At 48.2% G+C, this 27,430-nt stretch overlaps 2 protein-coding genes across 2 annotated transcripts in view; one reads left to right on the top strand and one right to left on the bottom strand.

Annotated features, from left to right (window-relative positions):
• Nucleotides 1–25,751, top strand: part of NPTN (neuroplastin) — an 83,480-nt gene extending 57,729 nt beyond the window's left edge. The window contains exons 4-9 of the mRNA XM_066341536.1: nucleotides 2,236–2,330; nucleotides 13,311–13,444; nucleotides 15,707–15,980; nucleotides 23,305–23,326; nucleotides 24,081–24,155; nucleotides 24,539–25,751. Coding sequence (XP_066197633.1) covers nucleotides 2,236–2,330; nucleotides 13,311–13,444; nucleotides 15,707–15,980; nucleotides 23,305–23,326; nucleotides 24,081–24,141 — 586 coding nt within the window. The 3' untranslated portion in view covers nucleotides 24,142–24,155; nucleotides 24,539–25,751. The remainder of the gene's footprint in view (nucleotides 1–2,235; nucleotides 2,331–13,310; nucleotides 13,445–15,706; nucleotides 15,981–23,304; nucleotides 23,327–24,080; nucleotides 24,156–24,538) is intronic.
• The window catches only part of REC114 (REC114 meiotic recombination protein), a 113,156-nt gene continuing 110,687 nt past the window's right edge, over nucleotides 24,962–27,430 (bottom strand). The window contains exon 6 of the mRNA XM_066341537.1: nucleotides 24,962–25,995. Within this exon, the coding sequence (XP_066197634.1) occupies nucleotides 25,831–25,995 (165 nt within the window). The 3' untranslated portion in view covers nucleotides 24,962–25,830. The remainder of the gene's footprint in view (nucleotides 25,996–27,430) is intronic.

Raw genomic sequence — 27,430 nt, 5'->3', positions numbered from 1 at the left:
CATGTTTAGGAGGGGGTAGGGGGTGCAGGCCAGACAGGACTGTGCTGGTGTGAAGCTCATCCACAGGGGCAAGAAAGCTTGTTTGGGTCACTCTGTGGGATTCAGAGAAAGTTCTGGCCATTGTGCATACTTCTTACAGTCCTCCTTTCTGACTCTCTGCTTAACTTGGTTCGGATCTGTGCCCAGCTGTTTGCTTCTGTTCTTTCGAGTTTGTGTGCATTCATCTGTTTATTCTTGCCTTTACTGTATTCCAGCTACCAGGCTGTGTGCTGGGCATAGAATTAGGCACCAGATAAACAGTGCCTATCAATATTGAACTTGGTCTCTTGGGAAATGGACAATGATCAAGCAGTCACATAATATACAGGGTGGGGCAAAGTAGGCTTACGGTTGCAAGTATGCTAAACACACACTTTATTTTTGCATTATTTATTAATGTATTATCTTTTTTTAATCTAAAGCTTTTTTTTTTTTTTTTTGACAGAGTCAGAGAGAGGGACAAATAGGGACAGACTGACAGGAAGAGAGAGAGATGAGAAGCATCAGTTCTTTGTTGCCACTCCTTGATTGTTCATTGATTGCTTTCTTATATGTGCCTTGACTTGGGGGCTACAGTAGAACGAGTGACCCCTTGCTTGAGCCAGCAACCTTGGGCTCAAGTCAGCGACCTTTGGGCTCAAGCCAGTGACCATGGGGTCAAGTCTATGATCTCACACTCAAGCTGGTGACCTCAGGGTTTCAAACCTGTGTCCTCTGTGTCCCAGTCCAACACTATTCACTGTGCCACCACCTGGTCAGGCTAAATGTGGTTTGTTTGTTTTTTTTCATTTTTTCCGAAGCTGAAAATGGGGAGGCAGACAGACTCCCGCATGCGCCCAACCGAGATCCACCCGGTATGCCTACCAGGGGGCGATGCTCTGCCCATCTGGGGCGTTGCTCTGTTGCGACCAGAGCCATTCTAGCGCCTGAGGCCATGGAGCCATCCTCAGCACTCGGGCCAACTTTGCTCCAATGGAGCCTCGGCTGCAGGAGGGGAAGAGAGAGACAGAGAGGAAGGAGAGGGAAAGGGGTGGAGAAGCAGATGGGCGCCTCTCCTGTGTGCCCTGGCCGGGAATTGAACCTGGGACTCCTGCACGCCAGGCCAACGCTCTACCGCGATTTTACTTACTGGTTTTTGGAGAGAGAGAGAGAAAGGGGGGGGGGCGGAAGCATCAACTTGTAGTTGCTTCTCATATGTGCCTTGATCCAACAAGCCCAGGGTTTCAAACCGGCCACCTCAGAATTTCAGCTTGATACTTTATCCACAAGCCAGGCAAAGTATTATTTTCTACATGAACAACTGTAAACCTGCTTTTGCCCCACCCTGTATAATAATGTGTTGTGATAAGTTCTGTGTAAAGAATTATAGTGTAATATGAGAGAGGCTGTCAGGGAGGGGCATATCACTGAGATTTGTGGATGGGCAGAAGGCAACCAACGTGTAGGCCCAGACCCATGGAAAAGGTGCTTAGGTGGCTAAGGAGTGATAGACGGGCATACTTTGGAATGTCAAGGTTTGGAAATAGGAACAAGCTCGGCACATTAAAAAAATAATGAAGAAAGACCACCAGGGCTTGGAAGTGGCTGAGAAGAGGCTGGGAAGGTGGGTGAAGAGGAAGATCACACAGGCCCTGCAGTGCCAGCTGCAGCTAAAATCCTGAAAAGGTCAGCTGCATGTCTGGTTGGTGCTCTCAGTGCAGGTTGGTTTGTTTTCTGTGCCCGGGTCCTGTTACTGAGTAGACCTGTAAAATGGTGTGCCGCTGCACTACAGGGTAGAAAAGGCTGCCAGAACAAGGCCTCTAGGGAAGCGTGGAACTGGGTGTCCTTTTCTCCTGCTCTTCCTTGTTTGACTGGAACCACCAGGTGAGCAGGAAGTTTCTGTGGGCTCCATCCAGCCTCTCTATCTAAACATTGATTATACTGCTTTCTGTTTTGATGAATTGTTTTGTGATTTATTTTCTCATTGGACTGGAGCACCTTAAGGCTAGGGAACATGTATCACTCTGTCTTCCTGGCACCCAGTAAGGAATAAAGCATTCATCCAGAGGGTGGTGTTTTCCTTTTAGTTAGGAGGAGGTGAGTTACATTCAGGGGCATGATTCAGAGAGCAGGTCCCTGGTTGCCCCCTGGATACTCCTGGTATATATTTCCATTGTTTCCGGCTTCCTCACTTGATTTTTCTTCCCATCTCTGTAGGATCAACAAGCCGAGAGCTGAGGATTCAGGCGAATACCACTGTGTGTACCACTTCCAGAGCGCTCCTAAAGCAAATGCCACCATCGAAGTGAAAGGTACACTCAGCAGAGGTTGCCACGTGGGCTTCCCATCCTCTTCTGAGTTCCTGCCTTAGTCTGGACTCCCAGGCTTCAGCTGTCCGGGTTTAAATCCACACCTCACCATCTACTAGCAGTGGGGCTGTGACGAATTGTTCAGTGATCTATGTTTTAGTTTACTCATTTGTAAAGCTTGCCTTGTGGGTTTGTTAGGAGGGTTAGACAAGTTTACATAGTAGGTTGAACCATGTGAAGTTTCTGATTTTGTATGTTAAAATGCTTGAATGTTGGCAGTTGCATGTGGTTCATTCTTAGGTCAAGCTCTAGAGTAGTGCCTTCTGAGTGTTACTGCAGTGGGCCCACAGAACTCGTCAGCACAGTGTGCAGGGTTAACTGTTTGTGGGTAATCCTTTAGCGTTTCCATAGAAACTCTGGCTGCATGGCATCTCAGAGATGAGGATGTAGCTGAGATTTGCAAGAAACCAAAAACTTCACTTAGGAGGACACACCTTGTCTTTTAAATTCATAGGGTGGCCTTGAGAAGCCAGAGGGGTATTTAGGACATAGAAAGGGGCTACAGAGTGGGTATATAGGTTTTTAAAATATTTAGAAGACTAAAAATTTAGATTGAAGAAAGGCTTAGACACAGTCAGTTTCTGTTACATGGTTGTTACATGAGAGCAGTGTCTAGGTGACGCAGCCCTGACTTGGAAGCTGACGCATGGTGGCTGGTGTCTTCTCTGGTGCCTGGTTTAGTTCTGAATATCCATGGGGTGAGTCACAGCTGCATAGCTTCAGTCTTCACAGGTCATGGAATGTGGGATTGGATACATTATGTGGCTTTTCTTGGAGAGATCTGTGTTTATCTCTGTTTTTAAAGAATACCACGTTTGTTCAACGTGAGGATGAAGGTGTGAGAAAGCATTTTCTCTGACAGCCTGGGGCCTTCCCGCCTGGGTGAGCTGAGCTCTGCAAGCAGACTCCTCCATGTGTGTGCCCGAGGACCTTCATGAAATCCAAGTGCAGAGGGACCAGGGTGCGTGAGAGAAGGAGAGTGGCGTGTCTAATAATGGCCCTCTCCAAGTCTAAATGGATAATTACATGCATACAACTGCAATCCTCTTGAATTGTGTTAATTTCTAATCAGCACTTCCAGAAGTGGAAACAGGTTATTTTTCCATTGGTTTGGCTGCTTGAGAAGGTGGGGTTCAGCGACTCCAAAGGCCCCTTCTGTTGAGCGGGTATGAAGTGCTATTCTGGTGGGGCAGAGACGAGCAAGGGGCAGGCAGGGGTGTTTCCAGAAGTCACCATAATGAAGATGCAGACTGTACTGTTTGTTTTTACTGTATTACTGCACAGGAGCCTGAAACTGAACAGGTGGTGACAATCCTGGTTATAAAGAAGTAGACTTTAAGGAAATTCTTTTTTATATAAGCCTAAACCATTTTGTGGACAGATATGTTAGGTTCTCAAGAGAATTCGTAAAAAATTCTAGTCTTTCTCTCCTCAAACACCTGGACAGAAAACAGCTGAACATTTAATATCTTTCAGTGTATGGTTAGATTAGTCTGGTAAAGACCGAACAGTTGACTTTTTCTTTGTAAGCTTTAAAAAGGTTTGCCTGAGGCCCAGGGCCATGTTCTAGGCTGACTTCGGCTTGCGGTGGGGGAGATAGCTGCCTTGCATTAGGATGGGCTGGGGGTGAGTCGGTTCCAAAGCATAAACTCAGTTATTCCCTCAGTGCCTCCACGGTAGGATAAGAAGCGGTTATCTTTTTATAACTCATGGTTTGTAAAATGTACTGAGTAATAGAGAGGTAAGAGGTAGCTGTACTCAAGAACAGAGAAGTCCAGGGAACGTAAGTGACCTCTGCTGAAAGGAGCCTCTGAGAACCTTCATGTACAGTTCAGACCATCCACATACATTCGTTAGCACCTGTTCCACACACAGCCCTGTTCTTCCCCCACTGGCTTTCCCTGCAGTCCAGAACTCCCTGGGGTGTTGTTTGGGCATAGCACTTTGGGGAGTGAAGGACATAGGTTAGCCAGGGACTGGGTATTACATGTCACATTATCAAATCTTGAGTTACTTATGTTCAAAAGAAGGCTGAAGGAACCAGAGAGAGGGACACGTGTCTGGGAACAGACATGAGGAGGCAGAGGTTTCCCATCCCAGCCCGTGGATACCTGTCAGGACAAGGATTTGGAGCATGGAGAGTCTGCAGGTGACGAGGAAGACCTTGCATTTCAAAGTAGTTTTCTTTCTCTGTTTCAAAGGACAAGTGTGATGTCCCATGTAAATAGGAATATACTGTGATTGTTTAGGATGGTATTTCTTAGCTATTTAGTGGATGACCTGAGCAGATGTCGGAATTAGAAAACGAAGCAGGGCTGGCCAGGGAAGAACAGCAGTGACGAGACCTGAGTGGCTCTGGGGATCCGCTTAGAGAGCTCTCAGGAGGCCTTGCTTCCCAGCTATGGAGTCTTCAGAGCTCATATCTTCCAGAGACACCACACCTCATCCTAGAGCCCTGATGGCGAACCTTTTTATAAAAACCGCTCACTTTTGCAGTGCCGGTCAACCTGGTCCCTCCCGCCCACTAGTGGGCGTTCCAGCTTTCATGGTGGGCCTTGGAACATGAAAGCTGGAACGCCCACTAGTGGGCAGGAGGGACCAGGTTGACCGGCACTGCAAAAGTGGGCAGTTTTTATAAAAAGGTTCACCATCATAGTCTTAGAGCATCAGTGACTGAATAGGTGTCAGGTTTTTTTATCCCTGTACTTCTTTAACCTTTTAATTTTTACTCCCTCCTCCTTCTCATTTTCTCTAAAATTAAAAAAAGAAGTACTTAAAAGAGCAACTAAAAATTATCTATGTAATTTACAGAGATAAAAAGAAAACCCCTGTCATGACTCCCAAACCCTGTCCTCATTTCTCAACCATTGTGACTAATCCAATAAACAAGGAGTTTGAGTGCTGTTTTTTCAGAAAAGGATTTTAGTCATCAAATCTTTTGCAGCTCCCATGCCGGTGCCTCTTGTACAGCAGTACATCCCAGTCCCAGGAAGGTTCGGCTCTCCCGTCCATCAGGCCCGTCATCTCTGCCTGTTCAGTGGACATTTTTGATGAGGTTCAGACTTCTGGTGGCTACGAGAGCCAAGATTGAACTTGTGTTTCTCCTCCCTCCTTTGTAGCTTTCGTTCTATTTTGAGCATTAGGACTAAATGTTAGGGTTCTTGTTAGCGACCTTGCCTGTGTTCCTATTTCTTGGTCTGTTGCATGGCCATGCTGGTGATATGCCTGAGTCCGCACTGTACACTCACGTTTGTACAGAACTTTCAGCATGCAGAGCGTTTTCACTGTCCTTTGTGTGATATTGATAGGTGATCAGTTTGACAGATGAGGATGCTGGGTGGTTGTGACATCCTTTAGGTCAGAGCTGATGTTGAAGCTGGTTCTGACCCAAAACTGCTCTTGCTAGAAAAGTCTTTGAAAGTATGATAACATCTTAAAGCTACTAGAACATTTTGAACATCGACCTTGAGTCAGATAACCATACCTATTCTTCTTTTCCTCTCACCAGGGTGCTACCCTGATGCTCCTTTGTAAGACCGAGAACAGCTAACATTGTGCACTCTGTGTGCCTTGCGCTGTACTGGGTCCGATGCTCGTTCCTTGCCTTTCCTTTAATCTGCGCAACTCTGAGGTGAATGCTATTACTGTATTAGCTCACTTTCCAGGTGAGAAAATGGAAGCTGAAGGGAATTAAATGATTTGCACAGAATGAAGAGTTAGACAGTGGAGCCTGGGTCCTCAGTGCCAGAGCCTGCACCCCTGAACACTGAGCTGTGAGGCCACATTCCCCACAAAACAGGAGCCCTCTGACTGAGAAAAAATGGCTGTCATTCTGGCCCTGCCATTCCACTCACTGTGACCCTGACTCTTTCCTCCTGGGCCTCAGCTGCCCAGTGTACGATGAGGTGGAGGGGCTTTAAGGTCTGTCAGGCTGTCATGGTCTGCGGTTTCCTTCTGTGGACACAGATGAGGGAGTGGGCTATCGAAGGAAATGATTTCTAAGCTTTCTTCCTAGTGGCTGTGACTTGCAGCTTCTCAACTTTGAGAATATTACCTTAGTGCTTCTACACCTCTGTTCACTCATCTGCCCGTCGTATGGACACACACACCACCCCCCCACCCCCCACCCCCGTCTCCTGAACTCAGACGCTGGGCCAGGAACGATGTGACAGCAGTGCCTCTCAGACCTGATGTGCGTGAGCTGCGGCCTGGGCAGCAGGCTTAGTGAGGCACTCCAGGTGATGCCAATTCATGTCCAGGGTTAGAGTCTTTGTCTTGGAGGAGAACGTCAGTGCCTCCTGCTCAGGGATTCACCTGCAGGAAAGGAAAAGCCTCACCTATAGGAGGCAACACTAGCACAAATCCCAGATTGCTCTAGTCTCTACAACCAGTGGTGAACCTGTTCTGTAGAGAAGCTTATTGAACTTAAAGCCAATGTCTTTCTTGCTTCCATCTTGACCAATTTTATATTGCTTGTTGGGCTTGGCTTTCCCCCCCCACCCCCCCATTGATTTGAGAGAGAGCAGGTGTAGGGGAGGGAAGGAGAGAGAAACATCAACTCATTTATTTAGTTGTGTACTCCTTGGTTGCATCTCATATATGCTCTGATTGGGGATCGAACCAGCAACCTCAATGCACCAGGATGATGCCTTATCCAGAGCCACCTGGCCAGGACTAAGGCTTTGCCTTTTGGCTAAGCTGTAAATCTTAGCTGTCCCTCTGCCTTCAGCAAAGCCACTAATTTGCTTACAGCAAAGATGAGGTATCTCTGGGATTTGATATTTTGCATAAAGGAAGCAAAGAGACCATCTGTACCGTATCATCATGTTTATTTAGACATCACCCACTTATTGGAAACACCTAAAGGATGGAGTATCTCTGAAAATAAGTTGGAAAAGTTAATAATGTACTTTGAAAGGTGAATACCAAATAAGGTGTCCATTGGAGAGGCCCCATCCCTTTTTCAGCTCTGTTATGTTTATCAGTGGATTCAGTGGAACATACCTCCCTTGTGTAAGTTGATACTGGCTACAGACACTAGCAGAGGAGCTGGACACTGTGCTGAGGTGCAGGCAGTCTAGGCAGCAGAGGATGCTGAGGAAGGTGCATCTGTCCTCAGCCAAAGGCCCAGGTCATAACATCGGGTCAGGTATTGCTGAGTAACGAAGAGTCCTTTGGAATCCTTGTGTGGCTGTTCATTAGATGCTGGAAGGATGCCCATGAACTAATGTGATGAGAGCATATTGCTAACAAGGTGAGAGGTTGAGCTCACTCCTAGTAGGTCTGTGATCTCTTTTAAGAGTCTCTCTGTTACCTTCTTACTACTCTGCCCTCACTCTTGCCATCATCTCTGCTCCCTGAGAGCACACAGTGAGGTAAAGAGTATCTGCTTTGTCGGACCCCTCAGACCTACTTTGAAACCAGCAGGACCTGATTAAGCGTTTCCTTATTAAATATAGTAAGCCCATATGAGGTGAGGCCCCTTAATCAGTATGAGTAAGCCATCAATGAATATTATTTGTCAGTATCTGACCCGATTAAACCTTATTAGTGCCACACACAGAAGTCCTGTTTATATTAGCAAACAGGGAGAGAACACGTAATAAATCAGCATCTCTGAGTTCTTAGAGCTCAGAATGCCTGAGTCTGAGTTCTTAGAGCTCAGAATGCCTGAGTCTGGGCTTAGCCTTTCTTTGCTGCAACTAATAGCTCAGTGTAAATGTTTACTTTGACTCCGAACTCCAGCCATGCGCTAGATTGCTATAGAGATGTAATTTCATCCTCACAAGACCTCTGTGGAGTATTATGGGTATTATTACCATTTCACGAAAGTGAACACTGAAACTCTGAGGATTTTCAATACCCGCTTTAGGTTATTCAGTGAATAAGAGTCTCTATAGAGCCCAGATGGGGTGACGTCTATTCTGCCGGGTGACTGTGTTTGTGATCTGATGCTACATAGTAGTGGCTTAAAAAGCAGGAAACACTCAGCAGGTACCTCATCATTTCTGTAGGTCAGGAAAAGGGAATGGGTCCGTGGGATGGTTCTGGCTCAGGGTTTTTCTAGTGGGCTGGAGCTGCCGTCATTGGGAAGCCTGACCAGCTGGAGGGTCAGCTGCTTTCTTGGCCGCCTCACAGGCTCCTGGCAGAAGCCCGGGGTTTCTCACTGCACGGGCCTCCTCGTGGGCTGTTGGAACACTCCTAACATGGCAGTGGAACGTCCCCAGAGTGCGTGACCCCAGAGCAGACAGGGAACCTCATCTTTCGTGAACTAGTATCTGGAGCTGTATCCTTTACTTCTGCTTTATTTCATTCCTTAGAACCCAGTCACTGGGTCCAGCCCACACTCCAGAGGGGGAGATGAGACCCACCTTCTGAAGGAAAGAATATTGGAGAATTTGTGGACTATTTAAAAGCCACCACAGGTGGACTCTGAGCCCTAAGGGACCCTCTTTTGGACCAAGGCTGACACATGCTGAGAGGCTGCTCTCCAGCTCAGCTGGTGGGGCAGAACTAGGCTTTTCATAAGCAGTGACATGAGGACAGAAGTGAATGTAGCTTTCCACTGACCCAAAGGCTAAAGTAATAGTTATTTTCATCACTCCCTATAAAGATAGAGTCATGTGGGTTGGGTTAATTTTCTCTCTGCTGAGTATACTAGTGGTAGTTCCACCATGCCAAAGGTGAAGATTGAGGGCGTTATTCTTTTGAGTACGCTAGGCAGAGGGGATACTCCTAAGCTTCACTCAGTATTATTTGCTGGGAAAGCAGCAGTAATCATTGAAAACTCTTTCTTATAGGCTTGCACTGTGTAAACATGGCCAGCTAAGTTCCTAGTGGTGCTCTCCTCCCAGACACCAAGGGAGGAGTGAGGACCATGTCCACCCTCTCCCTGTCCTTACTTTCAAGTCTGTGTCTTTGCAGAACAGCAACTTTTTAGAGGCTGTGGAGTCATAAACCAGCTCAGTGTTTAGCTTTTTAGGTGTTATCTGTGTGTAATAATCTGAGATGAGTCCCCACAGCAAGAGCTGGTGACCTTGAACTCCCAGTACTCTTGGGGTTAGTCCGCTGGCCGGGCCAGGCTAGATGTCCCTGTGGACAAGAGTAGGGGGAAATGGGAGATAGATCCCGTGGAAGCTGATTTCTGAAATTCTTGTCTCCACCCTAGATGACTCCCCGAGCTCCAAGCATGAGACTTAGTGTCTGCTTGGCAGCTTCACTTGGATGTGAAATAAGTATCTTAAATTTAACATGTCCTGAAATTTGAACGCCTGGCTTTAACTACCACATTAACTGCATCCCCAGAGAAAACAGTAAAGACAAGCAAATAGCACCCTGATTCTTCCGCAGTCTTCACCTCTGTGCTGGCAGCTTCATTCCTGCAGTCAGGCCCCAAACCTTGCAGTCGTTCTTGACTCCTTTCTCTCTCACATCCCATGTCCAGCCCATTAACAAATACATTAACTCAGACTATAATATATATGCAGAACCTCTTGTCTGTCTACACCTGTCAGCCACATGTGGATCGTTCCATATCTGCACTCGGTATTCACCTGTGGCTTCCCAGCTGACTCAGAGTAAAGGCCAAAGTCATTCAGGGGCCATTGAGGTTCTGTCTGACCTGGGTTCCGTTCTCTCTGGTTTCCTCTCTTGCTTTCTTCCTGTTGCTTACTGCGTTTCAAAAACAACTCCCCATGCTCTTGTACACAGTGAGCACATTTCTGCCTCACGACTCTACACATCTCTCTCCTTGGCATGTTCTTCCCGTAGATAGGAGTGGCCTGCTCCCTTACTTTCTTCATGACTGTTAAAATGTACTGCATCAGAAGGGTGTTCCCCCACACTTCTGTCAGAGCTGGCATGTCGTGGGTGCTCAGGAAATGTTTGTCAGATTAATGAAGCACAACCAGAGGCAAAGGAGGTATTCTGCTGGTGTGTCGCCCACTCCCCCGTGACGGTGTTCAGTCCGTGTGGCCAGGGAGCTTCCTCCTCGGCGTGTTTAAGATGGCCTTTCATAGCCATTGACTGAAGAAATCTTTGAGGAAGGGTGATCACTGATAAGTAAGTGACCCAGTAACCATGGGAGAAATTTGGCATGGTGGGAATAAAATCGAACCAGCCTGACCCACTCCCTTCTGTAGTGAGGAATTTTGTCTGGAAAAACAAAAGGACATTTCCTTTGTAGCATCTTCTTCAGAACACATCCCACACTGAGGAGCACTGAGCAGGCCTGTTGGGCAGGCAGTGCTTGTGGAGGTAGCAGGGGCCTCCTGTCCAGGTGCTCTGGAGCCTGCCTGGGATGCGGTCTGAGAGGAGGAAGCCACACCAGTCAGAGGGAGAACGTGGGGTCAGCCCCATGATAACAGTACAGCTTCACAGGCTTTGATGGTCGCAAAGTGAATGCTTTGACATCTTACCTGTGCAAGGACACGGGTGTAGGCAGGGGCTAGAATGATCTCCCTTTGATATTGGGTATAGAACTGAAGCCACAGAGTAATTAAAGAACCAGCGGAGATGGAATTTGGACCAGGCCTGTTCCCATCTTGGCCAAAGTGATGCCTGGCCTACTTTGAGTTTATTGCTTTCAGATTACTGTAACTTGTAAGGTGTGATGGGAAATGCAGTCAGATCAGAAAAGGCCAGTTTCAAAGAGCTAGCCTCCACCTCAGGCTTCTTGGATTCTTTTTCTTTTCTTTTTTTAAATTTGATTGAGACTGTTTAGATTTTTATTTATTCATTCATTATTATTAGAAAGAGAGAGGAGAGAGAAAGAGAAGAGGGGGAGGAGCAGGAAGCATCAACTCCTATATGTGCCTTGACTAGGCAAGCCCAGGGTTTTGAACCGGCAACCTCAGCATTCCAGGTCAATGCTTTATCCACTTTGCCACCACAGGTCAGACCCAGGCTTCTTGGATTCTTAAAGCCTATCTAATTTTTAAATCACAGGTGCTGTTTTTTTCTTCCTAAGTGACCCTAAAAGCAGAGAAGACCAGCAGTTCCTAGCATGTCTAGAAATTCCAAGATTGGGTTCATTAAGATTACTTCAAATCCGATGTATAAGTCAGATTCCTTTTTTTTTTTTTTTTTTATAAATAAATAAATTTTTATTTTAATGGGGTGACATCAATGAATCAGGGTACATACATTCAAAGAAAACATTTCCGGGTTATCTTGTCATTTAGTTCTGTTGCATACCCATCACCCGAAGAGAGATCGTCCTCCACCACCCTCCAACCAGTTCTCTCTGTACCCCTCCCCCTCCCCCTCTCCCTCCTTCCCTCCCCCCACCCCCCATAACCACCACACTCCTGTCCATGCCTCTTAGTCTCGCTTTTATGTCCCACCAATGTATGGAATCCTGCAGTTCCTGTTTTTTTCTGATTCGCTTATTTCACCCCGCAGAATGCTACCTAGACTCCACCATTCCGCTGTAAGTGATCCGATGTCATCATTTCTCCTAGCTGAATAGTATACCATGGTGTATATGTGCCCCATCTTCGTCATCCAGTCCTCTATTTTTTTTTTACAGTTATTAAAAGCCTTTAAGCAAACTGTTGGCCAGTACAGCAAGAATCCCTAAAAGAGTAGTGTCCTTAACATGTTCACCAAGTCCAAGTTGGCCCCATCACCATGCCAAATCCCTGAAAAATGCAACCCAACCACAGTTCAGTCTGTTAGGAGCTGTCACAGGGAGCAGGAGTCCAGGAAAGTTCCCCACAGGAAAAGTCCGCATGGCACTGGAATTGTCACCATTCTATACTTTGCAGTTCATGTCCAAGTCCCAATGACCGCTGCTTCTAGCTGGTAATGATTCAGGTAGACTGGAAAAAGCCATTTGCAGCATGCGTGGATATGGAGCTTCTGTTCTCCTCTGCCTGGAGAGTTGAGACCAGGTTGCTTTTCCCTGGAGCTCTGTGACTGTGGCCTGGTAAAGAGAACCTTGGGATACACTAAGCAGTCTCTGTGTGGCTTCTTCAGTGTTCCTTGGTTGAAGAGTCCTTTTAGTTTAGTCCAAAGTTGGTTTTTCCGGATGATAGTTCATAAAATTCGTTTGTAATCCACTTTGGTTCTGGGAGGTAGATGCTGGTATGTCCGCCTACTCCAGCGCCATCTTGTCTCCTCTAAGTCAGATTCTTAAACTGTTAGTCAAATCTCTTGGGACACTGGTTGACTTTCCTGCTCATTCCTTTCCTCCCTTGTGAAGACTGGTTTGCTGGATCCCCTCTCCTGGGAGAGCCTCGGCCATTGACACCATCAGATAGCTTCTCCAGGCATTCATTGTTTCTCATAATGTGCATGCAGTAGGACTCAATTTTAGCTCTTTGATCTCAGAGATTCCTAATTTCCTTAAGGGAATATATGACTTTGGACAGAAACCACATTTGTAGTTAGTGAGGGTGTTTTAAGAAAAACCATGGTGCAGTGGATAGAGCGTTGACCTGGAATGTGTTGACCTGGAATGCTGAGGTCGCTGGTTCAAACCCATGAGCTTTCCCAGTCGAGGCACATATGAGAACGAGAAGCAATCAGTGAACAACTAAAGTGAAGCATCTATGAGTTGATACTTTTCGTTCCTCACCCGTCTGTAAAATCAGTAAATAAAATAAAAAAAACCAAAACAGAAAACCCCATTATAACAGCTTCTGTTTTCATTTTCTTTAAAGGATGGCTGAGTTTCGGGCCACCCAGCCTGTACCATCTTTGAGTGGATTTACTTCACATGTAGAAACCTTGGTGTCTGCTTGGGCCACATTGGTGGATGGAAGGGAGAGGGTGGGCTTGGTTCCGTTGCTCTGCTCTCATGTGCAATGCATGTTATCAAAGCTGAATTTGAGGATGGGCCTCAAGACCACATTAGAGGGGGCCTTCATATCTTATTTTGGGCTGGCTCCCATGGTAACTGTTCAACATGCTTTCCCACAGCTAAACCTGCAATCACTGGTCATAAACGAAGCGAGAACAAGAATGAAGGGCAGGAGGCCATGATGTACTGCAAGTCAGTTGGCTACCCCCACCCGGAGTGGGCCTGGCGCAAGAAGGAGAACGGCCTGTTTGTGGTGAGTGGGTGGCAGACCGAGTCTCTGGATGCCAGTTTCCTCCTGGGGAGATCCAGACTCCTGGGGCAGTTGCTGGAAGTGCCACACTGGCCTGGCTTGGTCACCCCTTCTAGGGCCATGAGTGTTATGTCATGAGCCTGGAGGCCACTGGCAACTTCCATCCAGCATGGACTACCTCGAGGAGACTTGTTAACGCTGTCTATCTGCTAAGGGGCTACCCCAGTCTTAAGCTTTTGCTATTCTAGTCTGTTTTTATCCTAAAGAAAATGTTGTTGGAGTGTCTTAGTGTCACTGGGAAGACAAGATGATGAGAACTGTTAATAGCATATTTCTGGACACAGGAAGTACAGGTTAGGAACCAAGGCAACCTGGTGTCACCCAAGGCGGCCTTGGATACTGAAAATTGGACAGGATCTGTTCCAGAAAAAAGGTTTTTAAAAAAAGCAACGTCGGCCCTGGCCGGTTGGCTCAGTGGTAGAGCATCAGCCTGGCGTGCGGAAGTCCCGGGTTCGATTCCCGGCCAGGGCACACAGGAGAAGCACCCATCTGCTTCTCCACCCCTCCCCATCTCCTTCCTCTCTGTCTCTCTCTTCCCCTCCCGCAGCGAAGGCTCCATTGGAGCAAGGATGGCCCTGGGCGCTGGGGATGGCTCTGTGGCCTCTGCCTCAGGTGCTGGAATGGCTCTGGTCACAACAGAGCGACGCCCCAAATGGGCAGAACATCACCCCCTGGTGGGCGTGCCGGGTGGATCCCGGTCAGGCGCATGCGGGAGTCTGTCTGACTGCCTCCCCGTTTCCAGCTTCAGAAAAATACAAAAAAAAAAAAAAGGCAACGTCTTTTGTAACCTGTGACATGATTCTTGGTGGGATTTGGAAGGTCAAAGCTTCAGCCTCTTTCTGTCTGACCCGCTGATGTCTGATCAGTTTCTTTCCTGTCAGAGGCTGTCAGGGCCTTCCTCCTGTCCCCAGGCCTTGCATGCCCAGCACACTCTGCAGGCATCCTCATTAATTATCACCTTCAGAATCAGAAGGACCTGGACACTGTCTAACCAGCTTCTTTAGAAAGGTTACATGTTCGGCAAGGTAGTTAGTGACAAAACCAAGGATCAAATCCGCTTTGTAAAAACCTTGAAGTCCATTTGTTTTCCCACTCTGTAACTCCTAGTGATGTTGTCTGGTGGTGCTGAGGGCTCTGGCGTGAACAGGGACGACTAGAGTTCAGGAGTCCTTGGATGGAAGGTGCCAAAGCTGTGTGGTGTCCCCTCCGCAGGCCCTGAGCTGGCAGGGAAACACCCATTTCTCCCGAGTGGCCCCTGGAGGGAGGGCAGGCTGGGGGTCCTCAGTGGCCATTTTATTTTCTGTTCACATGACTGGGAAATCTTAAGTATCTGTTGTACTTTGAAAACTATTTAAAATCAGACATTGTTACTTCATCTTGCTCTCAGGCTGTACATCAGTCAGCAGAGCCAAGTATCAACAATACAACTATTGACATTTCTTTTGAGAACCACATTTTTTAATCTTAAACTATATATGTAGGCACATTCCTTATCAAGGTAGCACCCGCACGTGGTATTTTGTGGAAGAGCCACACTCAAGGGGCCAAAAAGCCGCGTGTGGCTCACGAGCCGCTGTTTGCCGACCACTGATTAGGGGACAGAACCCTTTTTAATGAAAGTAGGATCCGGAAAGAAAAGCTATTTCTGGGCCTGTGCCTTTGAAAACTGTTTTTGTTGAACACCCTAAACTTGGTTAGTGCTGATACAAAATGCTTTCAATTTTCTCTAGACACTGATTTCAGCAGTTTTCTAGACTCTGTTTCTGGACAAATCCTATAGCTTTCTTAGATCTCTCTGTTGTTACAAAGCTTAGTCCAGTCCAGTCCAAAATTCCAGTTTTACCTCCCGTCCCCTCACCCATGGCCTGCAAGGGGAGCGAAGAATTGTCCTTGCTCTGTCTTCTGTGTGGGTGGCAGTGGGACTCAGCCCTCTGCAGGTCTGCAGGCCAGCACCCTTCACTAACAGATGTAGGGGAGATTGGAGGACTCCCACCGGAAGGTGTGACTCTGTCTCTCGGATGCTTGTTGACTGTTGTTGATACTGAAGTCAGTAATGAAGTATGCCGAGTTCCTTGGACAAAATGGCACTGACACTGTTCCCTCATCCAGCCACTGTCCTGCTGAGAATGGAGAACAGTGTTACTCTGTACTGGGCATTGAGTCATATCCTCTGACCTTTGTGTGTTCTCACTTCTGCCCGAGCAGGACATTTTCAATGCTTCCGGCCGCATCTTCATCACCAACAAGGACAATTACACTGAGCTGAGCATCACAAGTCTCCATATCAACGAAGACCCTGGCGAGTATCAGTGCAATGCTACCAATTCCATTGGCAGTGACATCGCAGTCACCGTTCTCAGGGTACGGAGCCACCTGGCCCCACTCTGGCCTTTCTTGGGAATCCTGGCCGAAATCATTATCCTCGTGGTGATCATTGTCGTGTATGAGAAGAGGAAGAGGCCAGATGAAGTTCCGGATGGTAAGAGCATCTCTGCAAGACCCCTGTCACTTTGGGGTTGCTTGCTGAGTGGTGTCCAGGCTCCCATAGTAGATCCTAAGGGTGTTGGGATTCAATCCCAAAGGGAGAGTCTTGTGTTGGTTTCTCACTAACCACCCCTAAGATGAGGCATGGAGAGCTGTGATGACAAGCTTTGTCCTTGCAGACTCCGGTCCCGCCTGCCCACAGCCTTGTATCAGGCAGGTTGAGCTGGAGGACAGTCTTTTTTTTTTTGTATTTTTCTGAAGCTGGAAACGGGGAGAGACAGTCAGACAGACTCCCGCATGCACCTGACCGGGATCCACCCGGCACACCCACCAGGGGGCGACGCTCTGCCCACCAGGGGGCGATGCTCTGCTCCTCTGGGGCGTCGCTCTGTTGTGACCAGAGCCACTCTAGTGCCTGGGGCAGAGGCCAAGGAGCCATCCCCAGTGCCCGGGCCATCTTTGCTCCAATGGAGCCTTGGCTGCGGGAGGGGATGAGAGAGACAGAGAGGAAGGAGAGGGGGAGGGATGGAGAAGCAGATGGGCGCTTCTCCTATGTGCCCTGGCCGGGAATCGAACCCGGGACTTCTGCACGCCAGGCCGACGCTCTACCACTGAGCCAACCGGCCAGGGCCGCTGGAGGACAGTTTTAAGTCAACTGTAGAAGCCACCCCAAGATTGCAGACTGCCTGGCCTCCCAGGCAGATACAGGGTACCTGACTGGTTGTCACGTGGTTACTGGCGTAGCCCTGTTGGTCAGTGCCCCGTCCAGTCAGACTGTTGTCAGGAAGGCTGTGTTCCTTCAGGAGGTTTTGAGCAGGTGAAGCCAGCACCTCCCATTGACCCATCTGACTTATCTGCGTCTCAGAGAAGAGCATGGTGGAGAGCATCTGGTCACCTCCCCCAGTTTACGACAGAGAGAGCTGAGCACTAACACGGAGTCAGAGAAGGGCTGACCATAGCACCAGAACCATGGAGAATTGTTAAACGTTGGAAAGAACAACATTCTTACATTGTTGGACACACTTAGAATTGGGAAAGTCCTGGGAAATTTTCATAATTTTTGTCACGGACGTCCCATTTCTAGCCCTGTGATTATAGCTGGGGGGCTCCTGACGGACACGTGCATCAGTAGTTCTTAGCTACCCTCCCCACCCATGCTGTAACATCACAGCAAAAGCAAATTTATTGGCCTGCCAGCCATGACCATCACCTGCCTGTCACTGACTAGCTGAGTGGAGGCTGCTGGGGGAGGGGTGAGGAGAGTGGGGAGGTGGGGGAGGGAGAAAACACCAGCTCTGCTGTGGCTGCTCCGGGCCTGCGGGCCTGCGCTGTGCACCTGGGTGCTGTGCCTGCCCTGCGGACGTTGCTGTGGCTGTGGCCGAGTGGTGGCTCTGAAGCGCCCACTGGTGTTCGGGGACAGCACTAAGGGAGGTCTTGCACTCCTCGGGCAGAGGGCGGCCCTCTGGAAGGTTGGGTTTGAGAGCAGCAGCCACTTCTCCGCCTTCCCTATGTCCTCAGCAGCTCCTTGCCCCTGCCTGCACCGGGTGGAGCGAGCAGTGGAGTGAGGCTGGTGGCAGGTTTTTGTTAAAACTAATGATGCACAAGGGACTCCTGTGGACCCTTCAGGTGTTCGTGCCGCAATGCACACGGGCGTTTGAAAGAAGTGGACCAGCTGCCTGCGACATGGAGTCCAGGGTTTTTGCTTTCTACTCCTGGGCCCACGGAAGTGCTGCTGTTCTGTGGGGTAAAACTGCCTTCTTGAGGTTGTCTGTAGATTTTTCTCTTCCCTATTGCAAACCAGGACTCCTGGGCAGACACTTGTGCTTAGCACTGAGCGTGAAGGGGCAAGTTGACTATGGTTTCAGTGCGGGCTCTTTGGGAGCATTTGTGCTTCACTCTTGACAAGGCCTGTGTCACCCCCTCAAGATGCTTTTACGTCCTAAGTATCTCCTTTGTCAGCCTTCCTTTTGGAAATGTCAAGAAGCAAAAAGTCAGGAAGAGGCAAAGGTGGGCGTCAAAACCAGTTTTTTAATTTATGGTGAGGCTGGCTGCCACCCTTGGTAGTGACCTTGGCTGAGCATGTTCCTGGCAGAGGCCCCAGCCTCCTCAGATGGGCCAGGTGGCATGGGTGATGTCTACTGCCTCCTGGGCGGAAGCTGCTGCTTGTAAGCTGCGTCATTGTAGACAGGGAACGAGTCCTACATAATGAGATGACTCAGGGTGAGTGTGGAGGAACTCTTGCCTCGTCGCCCGTGAGAGGAACGCAAACAGTGTTTACTTCGTTGTTGAGTGGGTAGAAGGTCTGGGACGCTGGAGCTGTGCGCAGTGAGCTGTACGCTGTCTGCTGTGCCCCGCACACCACGGCCCGTGTGCCGCCCCGTCCGGCTCTGGACTACCCTTGCCCCCACACTTCCATCCCAGTGCTTCCTTCCCCCTGTTTCCACCTCCTTCTCTCGATCCTTGCTCCACCCCTGCCCTCTGTGTCCTTCTGTGCTGTGGAAGTAATCATTAAAAAAGTTTATTCTCAGTGAATTTTCTTACTCAGCCAGTTTCCCTCAATTCCTGTGCAGTCCATGTGGGAGCGACCCCCCCCCCCCCCGGGCGCTTTCTCCCTGTGCCCTCGCTCCTGTGGAGATTGTGAAGCACTCCTGTTGGAACAAATGATTTCAAAACATGGTATCTGGCACAAATTTGGAGTTTTAGAGACAAATTCTTACCTGTCAACCACCCATCTGTTGCTCTGTGTTATTTTTGCCATCATGAAAATGGGTTTTTACAGGCCTGACATACCTTTTTTCTGCCAAATAGGTACTTTATTTTCAAGCTAATACCTATGATTTAATTCTGACTCACTGAACTTTTTTCATATTAGAAAAGTTCATATAACACTCATCATTTGGGGGTGGGGAAGGTCTGTGAGTTCTTGGTAACGCAGCCCCTCTTACAGAAACACTGAGTGAACAGTATAAAAAAGGTAAAAACACAGATTGGAACTTGGAGTTTAGTATAAATACATTTCACTAGAAAAGCAAATACTGCTTTAGATTTCTCACATGGAAAGTACTTAGGGTTAACATTTAGTTACTTCCAGAAAAAATGGAGAGGGTGGGCCACGTGATTTTTTGTTCACAGGCATATACTCGGGACAGTGGGACGTGTCTGAATTCCATTAGCCCTTGTTACGTCTCTGTGGGTCGGTGTGCATCTCATAGGTGGTGATCTGCATGTCATCTTTTCAGTCATGGGTGAGCCGTGGAGCCAGATAAGGGCATTTTCCCATTTCACTCACCTCTTGACTGTGTCTCTGAAAACACTAAACAGTGATTCTCCAAGAGAGTAGACCTGCAGCCTTCCCTCCGTGTCTGCAATGGAGTGCAGCTGATGCTCCCGGAGAGTGGAGGTGTGTTTCCCTCCGTGTCTGCAGTGGAGTGCAGCTGGCACTCTCCCTCTGTGGGCCCCGCTAATGCTCCCGGAGAGTGGAGGTGTGTTTCCCTCCGTGTCTGCAGTGGAGTGCAGCTGGCACTCTCCCTCTGTGGGCCCCGCTGATGCTCCCGGAGAGTGGAGGTGTGTTTCCCTCCGTGTCTGCAGTGGAGTGCAGCTGGCACTCTCCCTCTGTGGGCCCCGCTGATGCTCCCGGAGAGTGGAGGTGTGTTTCCCTCCGTGTCTGCAGTGGAGTGCAGCTGGCGCCCTCCCTCTGTGGGCCCCGCTGATGCTCCCGGAGAGTGGAGGTGTGTTTCCCTCCGTGTCTGCAGTGGAGTGCAGCTGGCGCCCTCCCTCTGTGGGCCCCGCTGATGCTCCCGGAGAGTGGAGGTGTGTTTCTCTCCGTGTCTGCAGTGGAGTGCAGCTGGCGCTCTCCCTCTGTGGGCCCCGCTGATGCTCCCGGAGAGTGGGAGTGTGTTTCCCTCCGTGTCTGCAGTGGAGTGCAGCTGGCGCCCTCCCTCTGTGGGCCCCGCTGATGCTCCCGGAGAGTGGGAGTGTGTTTCCCTCCGTGTCTGCAGTGGAGTGCAGCTGGCACTCTCCCTCTGTGGGCCCCGCTGATGCTCCCGGAGAGTGGAGGTGTGTTTCCCTCCGTGTCTGCAGTGGAGTGCAGCTGGCGCTCTCCCTCTGTGGGCCCCGCTGATGCTCCCGGAGAGTGGGAGTGTGTTTCCCTCCGTGTCTGCAGTGGAGTGCAGCTGGCGCTCTCCCTCTGTGGGCCCCGCTGATGCTCCCGGAGAGTGGAGGTGTGTTTCCCTCCGTGTCTGCAGTGGAGTGCAGCTGGCGCTCTCCCTCTGTGGGCCCCACTGATGCTCCCGGAGAGTGGGAGTGCTTTCAAGTCCCCCCCAAGCCCATGTGGAGATGGGGGTGAATCTGCTTAGTGGTGAGGGCCTTCAGTTTACTGGACCCCGCATGAAATTTAGGGAAAGTGCTGATATCAAAGAGTTCTCTCTTTTCACATTAGGGGGATAATTTTTATAAGTCAGTCAAAGGGATCTTTCTTTAAGTGACCGAGAGAGAGAGATTTGGGGTGGGGGGCATTTTTAGTGGCTCTGATGTAGCCAAACCTAAAATCTATCAGTTGGGTACATTTGGTAGCGTGTGAATGCTGAAAAAAGTGTGACTTTAAACATGTACAACACACGTTCTTTGTCTCTTAACTAAGGGTCATTTGGACCAGTAACCAGTTCCCTTATGGAAAAGCTACAGTAGGACCAAACAAGGGAGGAGATGACATAAATTCAGGCAGAATTTGCATGGGTTTAGAGACCCTAAAGCCCCATTCATACCGAGACGAAGGCAGTAAAAGAAGAGTGAGGTTCAACAGTCCATTCTTGGTCATTTTGACGCTAAAGCCATGTTTTGGGAGGTGATACTCCACTAGGTAACCTGTTAGGGCAGGAGGACCTGGGGGGGGGGGGGGGGCTCCAATGCATTTGGTTGGGAAGACCACGCAGGAAAATGGTGTGTGCAACAGCTCCGCCTGGTGGCCCACTGAAGAGATGATTCCAGAAACATCTTGTGTCCTCCCCCCAACCCCCTCCGCTCACCTAAGTCAGTGTTGTAACACCCAGGTGGACAGAACAGTCATTGTTTAAGCAGCTGTCCTTTGGCCTGAGGGTTTGGGGTATTTTGATATCTGTCGGTTACTATGACTTCTTTTTTTTCCCCCCTTCAATTGCATCAAACACTTAAAATACGGTGGTAAGTGAGCAATATGCATGCTTTTGGAGTTTGTTTAATCTCCGCTTCAGTCTATATGGTGCACAGTTCATAATGTTAACACTTTTCAAGTTTACTTCATTCACTTTCACAACTAATTTGGATTTCAGTTTGCTGTTTAATCCTCATTTACTTTGATTTTTGTACTTTTTTTCTGTAGTTCTGTTCTTTCCCTCTCTCCTGACTTCCCCATGAAGGGTCGATTTGTTTTTGTCTGGCCTGTAAGGGGAGAGCGGTGCTGCTGGTAGTGGTTCAGTCCAGGGACACAGGGGACATGGGCTGTTTTCTTTGCTCCTTGTAAATGTGAAAGTGGACTTGGGAGACACTAGTACGGACAGCAGCTGCTCCCACTCAAAGCATGACAGCCAGACCAGTGCCGTGGTGGCTGCAGCTCACTGCAGCCCTTTGCACAATGCAGGCTGGAAACTGACGTTCCTCGTCAGACACCAGGGCTCCCCCACAGAAGAGAGAGAAGGTGGCGGTGTGACGGGCTGGGGTTGGTGCTGACAGCATCCAGCTTTCAAAAGAATTGGCCTGGCCATTGCAACTCCCCTTCCCTGCTTTTTCTTTTAAACTTGGGATAGATTGGCAATGTTCTCAAACCAGCTAGCTTGCTTTAGAAATTTGTATTTCTGGGTGCATAACCAAAGCACTAAGCATACTCTGTTTGCTTCTGTGTCTTCTCCTGTGAGTCCCCAAGTGCTTAGCTCCTAGCATGTAGCTGAGCTGGCTTGGCTGGGATGCTGAGCGCGTCAGGGTGCTGCAGCAAGGGAGGATTGAGGCTGGCTTGTGTGTCTGAGCACCGACGTCTTTGTATACACACAGCACACGTATGTTGTGTGTCCTAGTCTTAGTGTGTTCTCTGTATTTTTGAGAGTACTGTTGTCAGTAATCGAATCCTGTGGACACTGGTGTGTCACTAGCCTGTTTTGACTAAGTTGTTGGTTTCTGGGGGGTTTTTGTTTGTTTGTTTGTTTGGTTTTTTTTTTGCTCCAGTCACTGTGTGTGCTGGCAGCGGCTTTGCCTCTCGTAGCCTCAGAGGAACAGGTGGAGCAGTGTCCCTCTGACAGACATCCCTCCCGCCATGTGCTCCTGCGGGCGCCTGCACCAAGACTGTACCTCCATAACTGCTTCATGTGCACCAAGCTCCTTGTGGAATCCTGCTGAGAGTTTTTCTAGAAGGCTTCAGTGAAATCAAACCATTTTGAATCATTAGTCTACCTGACTTCTGTAAAATATGAACAGACTAAGAGCACTCACTTGTTTCCTCCCCTTTGTGGGCCTTTAACAACAACATTCTCTGTAGGAATATCCCTGCTTGAGTGGGACCAAGTTGCCCTTAGTTGAAAAAAGAAGGAAAAACTTATAAATCAGAATCATAAAGTACCAATTTAATAAGGTTTCTAAACTCAGATATTGGAAGCTTTTTGATCTAAAAAAAGCTTCTGACCTAGGTTTGGGTTCTGGTTTTGGCCAGGGTGCACAGGAGTGAACCTGTCCATGTCTGAAGTCTTTTCTAGAGAGATGTCTCCACTACTCAGCTGTCCCTGCGGTGTCACAGGTCCTCCTCTTGTTCTGTGCACTTGCTGCTGGCACAGCCCAGCCTGGCCGACCCAGTGTTAGGCTGAACTGTGCGGCTTCCTCTTCCTCAGTCTTGTCAGACTGGAGCCCAGCGCAGCAGGAGCTGCGCTGTGGAAGGAGGATGAGCCGCATCCAGCTCCAGCATAGGGCGGAGCTAAATTGCCCATGCATTCACCAGAAGAAAACAAACAGCAGGATTTTACAACTGAAATGTTGGTTTGTCTCTCATCTATTTAAGAGTGAACCACTGGAACTTGGGGACAAGATGAGTGTGATGACATTGCGACTATCTGTCCACTACAGTTGCAGTTTTTCATGACCAGCATTCAAAGTGTTAACTAAAACCATCGAAACAACATATCTGCCATTAAAACCTTGAATCTAGAAGTGGTAAATCCATGAGTGTGTGCACCCCTGCCGGAATGGCCTTGAGTAAATGCTGTAAATAGCCATGTCTGCCACTGTGCTTGCTGGGCCTCTCACGCTTCTCTCCTTTCTCCTCCTCTCTCCCTGGGCCATTTACACACTGGACACTCGTGCAGATGATGAACCAGCTGGGCCAATGTAAGTATTCCACTGGGCATTGGTTAGTTTGTGATTGAATTGTTGTGCGTTTGTGGGTTAGTCTGCTGGGGTAGCTGGGATGCAGGGAGACAGGAGTGGACATGAGTGTTGCAGTGCCGGCTCGCAGTGTGGCACACAGTGGGCCAAGGCTGTTTGATTCCCAGGATAGGCATCCAACTTTGTTTCAGCAGGAGTATAAAGTGGGGTGCCACCCACAAGGTTGCTTCTAAGTTTTGCACATCCCATATGCTTAAATCATGTGGAAAATTACCAGTATGTCAGAGACCGCTGGTTCTGTTCAATTCCAGTGGACTATAACTGGCTCTATTATAATTCTGTGTATCTTAGGAGATGGAACTGCAAATGTGGATCAGTCCAGGATTAGAGTGCCCTAGACTTGGGAACCAAACTATTCATAGTAGTTAAATGCCATCATTTCAGAATTGAGTATCATCATTTGAGAAAAGAGACAGTGGCACTCAGTAGAGAGAAAATACTATTCTAACCTTTATCGTAACTGGTTTATCGATCAGAGGGAAATTTACCTGTACGTTGTCTGCCTTGGGAGTCAGAAGGCTCCCTTGAGGGTCTGTAGGCACTTGACCCAGGGAGTACTCTGATGTACTGATCTTGTGCAGTGGACTTTCCTCCCACACCAGGGATAGCATAGTGAGAGTCCCCGTATTTCCATGTGGTAGACTTCCAGAGGTTGCTGCTGACTTTAATTCTTGTCATATAATTTTTTCCTCCAAAGGAAAACCAACTCTACCAACAATCACAAAGATAAAAACTTGCGCCAGAGAAACACAAATTAGGTACTACTTATAATGTAAGTATGGCCTTCTTTAGAAGTTTTAAAAATGTTACGAGTCCTTCAGGACATGGTGTCACTGGTGGAAGCTGTCCCGAGTGGTGGGAAGGGACTCCTTGGCCACCCAATCTCCCGTTTACAGGAGTGCCATTTCAGAATGTGGAGGGTGCTGTGAAGTAACACTCTGCTGCTGTTTGTCACCTTCTGAGGGGGGCATTCCCAGGGGCCAGTCAGCTCCTCGTGTCTGCAGGCCAGGCACATGGAGATGGGAGTTGCACAGCACATCCCTGCAATTAATCCCTTTGCTTGCTGTCTGAGACAGAGCTTTGTTGTGTGTGGTGCTGGGTTCTTAAATGACAGTGCATACTCCCTTTTAATTGCCAAATTTTCTTTCTTGACAGATCTTTAGGTTTCTGAAAGTGGTGGCAACACGACCTGCTAAACTTTCTGCTTGGACCTCTCAGTTCTCTCCCCTAAGTGAGCAACACCACAACAACCATCTCAAGCATGCCTTATTTAGCCTCTCCTGTAAGGGTGACCCGGCAGGTACACTGCAAACAATGCTTCACTGTAGAAGGTGTAAACTATTTTGGGCTTGATGTGCTGTGAATGTTGCTTCCTTTTCCTTTATGAAGATGTTTCTATAGAAGTGGAAAGGTCCTCTGAGGGTGGGATCATGCATGCGCGTATTTTACTTCCTGCAGCTGTTCGATTGGCAAAGCTCTGAAGTGCACTGCCGCCATCTAGTGGTACATTTTGTAAGTACAGCAAACCAACAGATCTATACAGTATAAATATATATATTTATATTTTTGGGGTGGGAGAAATCTGAATTAAAATAAATGCTTCTTTCACTTGTAAGCTGCTGATATCACTGCTTATTGTATTGTCAGATGAGGAAATTGTGCAGTTCTGGTACAAAAAGATGAGTAATATAAACTGAAATTTATAATATAAGGGCTTAACCTACGACTGACAAGAAGCAGGACTAAGTCCACTAAATGGCTATAATGAATTACAGTACAGTGGTACCTTGAGATACAATTTAATTCGTTCTGTAACCGAGCTCGTAAGTCAACTCATATATCAAACTGCCGATACTGGACCCGTGCGCCAACGCGCCAACTAGCGGCAGCTTCTCAAATCATGACTCGTATCTCAGAATTTCACTCAGATCTCGAACATAAATACGGATCGAGTCGCAGCTTGTATCTTAAAAAAAGTATGTTGGTCTGTTCGTATCTTAAGGTACCACTGTATATGTATGATTGCTTTCAAGCGATTATTTTCTCATTTGTTTAATTATGTAAATTCTTCAATCCTTTTGCACCGATGTGTTGAACCTTATTGTACATTTAATTAAGGCAAACTTTTATAATTTCCCTTTAGTTTTCAATGATCTTGAAATGTTCTAGCATGGTAGTCTATGCAACTAGTTATGCTTTGGGATTGACACTGTATTTTTCACATTTAGTTAATGGTTGAGTGTAGGTCTTCTCACCCATCAGGGTTCTGTGTAACCACAGGTGCATGTACTTGTGTTTTGTTGATGTGCAATGATGTACAAAAAAGTGGACTCACCTGTTTTTAAAAATAAAACATTGATAAAAGGTGTTTGGAATAATAGTCTTTATTCTACTAGCTATCTTCTTTCATCTTGAGGCAGAAACGTGAGTCTCACATCCACAGGCTGCTAATTTCTCAGTCCCGTGAGCTTGCCCAGTTCCTTTTCCACATCCTCCACGAATGCTGGGAAGTGACGATCCAGGAGGCAGCAGCGCAGGAAGGGGCCCAGCTCTTCAGCATCCCACGCAGCTCGCTGGTAAACGAGGGGCAGTTCCTCTGGTGCCAGGAGAGCCTGGGTGCAGAGGGTAGGTCGTTAAGAGGTGACAGGAGAGCCTGGGTGCAGAGGGTAGGTCGTTAGAGGTGACAGGAGAGCCTGGGTGCAGAGGGTAGGTCGTTAGAGGTGACAGGAAAGCAGCACCCAGTACAGAACACAGGGAAACTATGCCTCAAGGAAAGATTAGGGAACACACACCAAAAATTAGTGCTAAATTGTAATTAGATTTATAGGACTCCTTTACTTAATGTTTCTAAATCTACATGAGATACAAGATAAGCTTGTATCCTCAGATATTTCAAGCCTATTGGGGAGATGACTTGCCAAGTTAAGATCCTGCTTTAATGAAGCATACTGTGCTGATAACCTTGCGAGGACTGGTAAGAAACCCCTCAGTGAATGAACTCAGGTAGGGGGATGGGCAAGAGCAGCTCATGTGGGAACCAGCTCTGAATGTAATAAAGAGGGGTCGCAAGCTGACTGTCCAAAGGACATGGTGAGCTCACCTGTGTTTTTGTCTGGTCCTGGCCATAAGGTTGAACAAATAGGGACAGGATCAGAACCATGAGCACAATCAGAACATGAGACCTTTCGTCACTCCACACCCAGAGGATCCCTCGGGCTGCCGACCTTTGTTGTCAGACCTGAGACGCCCCATGCCCCAGGAATCAGATCTACGTTCTGCACTCCTTGTAGCTTTCCCTTTGTCCAATGAAGGAAGGCATAGATTGTTGAGCATTTGTTCACAGGCTTAGTTTCCCCTGTGTCTTCTTTGGTAACTTGCAGTGTTTTAAAACCAGTTGACTAAGTTGCCGATATTGAAGTATTAGGAGAGTTCAAATTAAAGCCTGGCATGCTAGTCAAAGGCAGAGACACGGCGACAGTGACCTAGCTGCTGGCTGCAGCTCTGTGGTCGCTACGCCTTACCTCCTCCTCCCGTGGACCCCTCAGACGGGCGGTTTCCACCTTTTCTGTGGATGGCAAGGCTTGTGTGTATCAGCTGCCACTTGTCTAGAGACTGTCATAGAAACTTCTCTAAATCGAAACCAGCTTCTCAGACTGTACCTCACAGTAGAAAGGAGAGAAATGGGAGCATGACTGTCTTTTCGCGGCAGTGGGCAGGGCTGTACGTCATCCCTGCTGGCTGCACTTTTGTCCTGTCTGTGGTCAATTCACACTTGACTCACTCGGCACCCTATCAGTGACCACCTGTGTTGGTCCCAGCTTTGTGACTATAAACAACATGTGAACAGCACCCTTACATGTATGTGTGTGTAGAGAACTAGAATTATAGGTAATAGACACGGCACTGAATTTGATCTCTACTGCTAAATTACTTTCCAAAAAGGTTTGTTAACTTGCATTCTTAGGAAGACTTGTCCAGAGTTAGGGCAAAGAGCAACAAGTCTGGGCTCCCAGCCTGGTGCTCATCCTGGCTGGCACATGGCTCTTC

Source organism: Saccopteryx leptura, chromosome 6 (assembly GCF_036850995.1).
Source record: "Saccopteryx leptura isolate mSacLep1 chromosome 6, mSacLep1_pri_phased_curated, whole genome shotgun sequence".
NCBI classification, from domain to species: domain Eukaryota; kingdom Metazoa; phylum Chordata; class Mammalia; order Chiroptera; family Emballonuridae; genus Saccopteryx; species Saccopteryx leptura.
The sequence above is the reverse complement of the archived record's forward strand: the minus strand, read 5'-3'. Positions and strand labels throughout refer to the sequence as shown.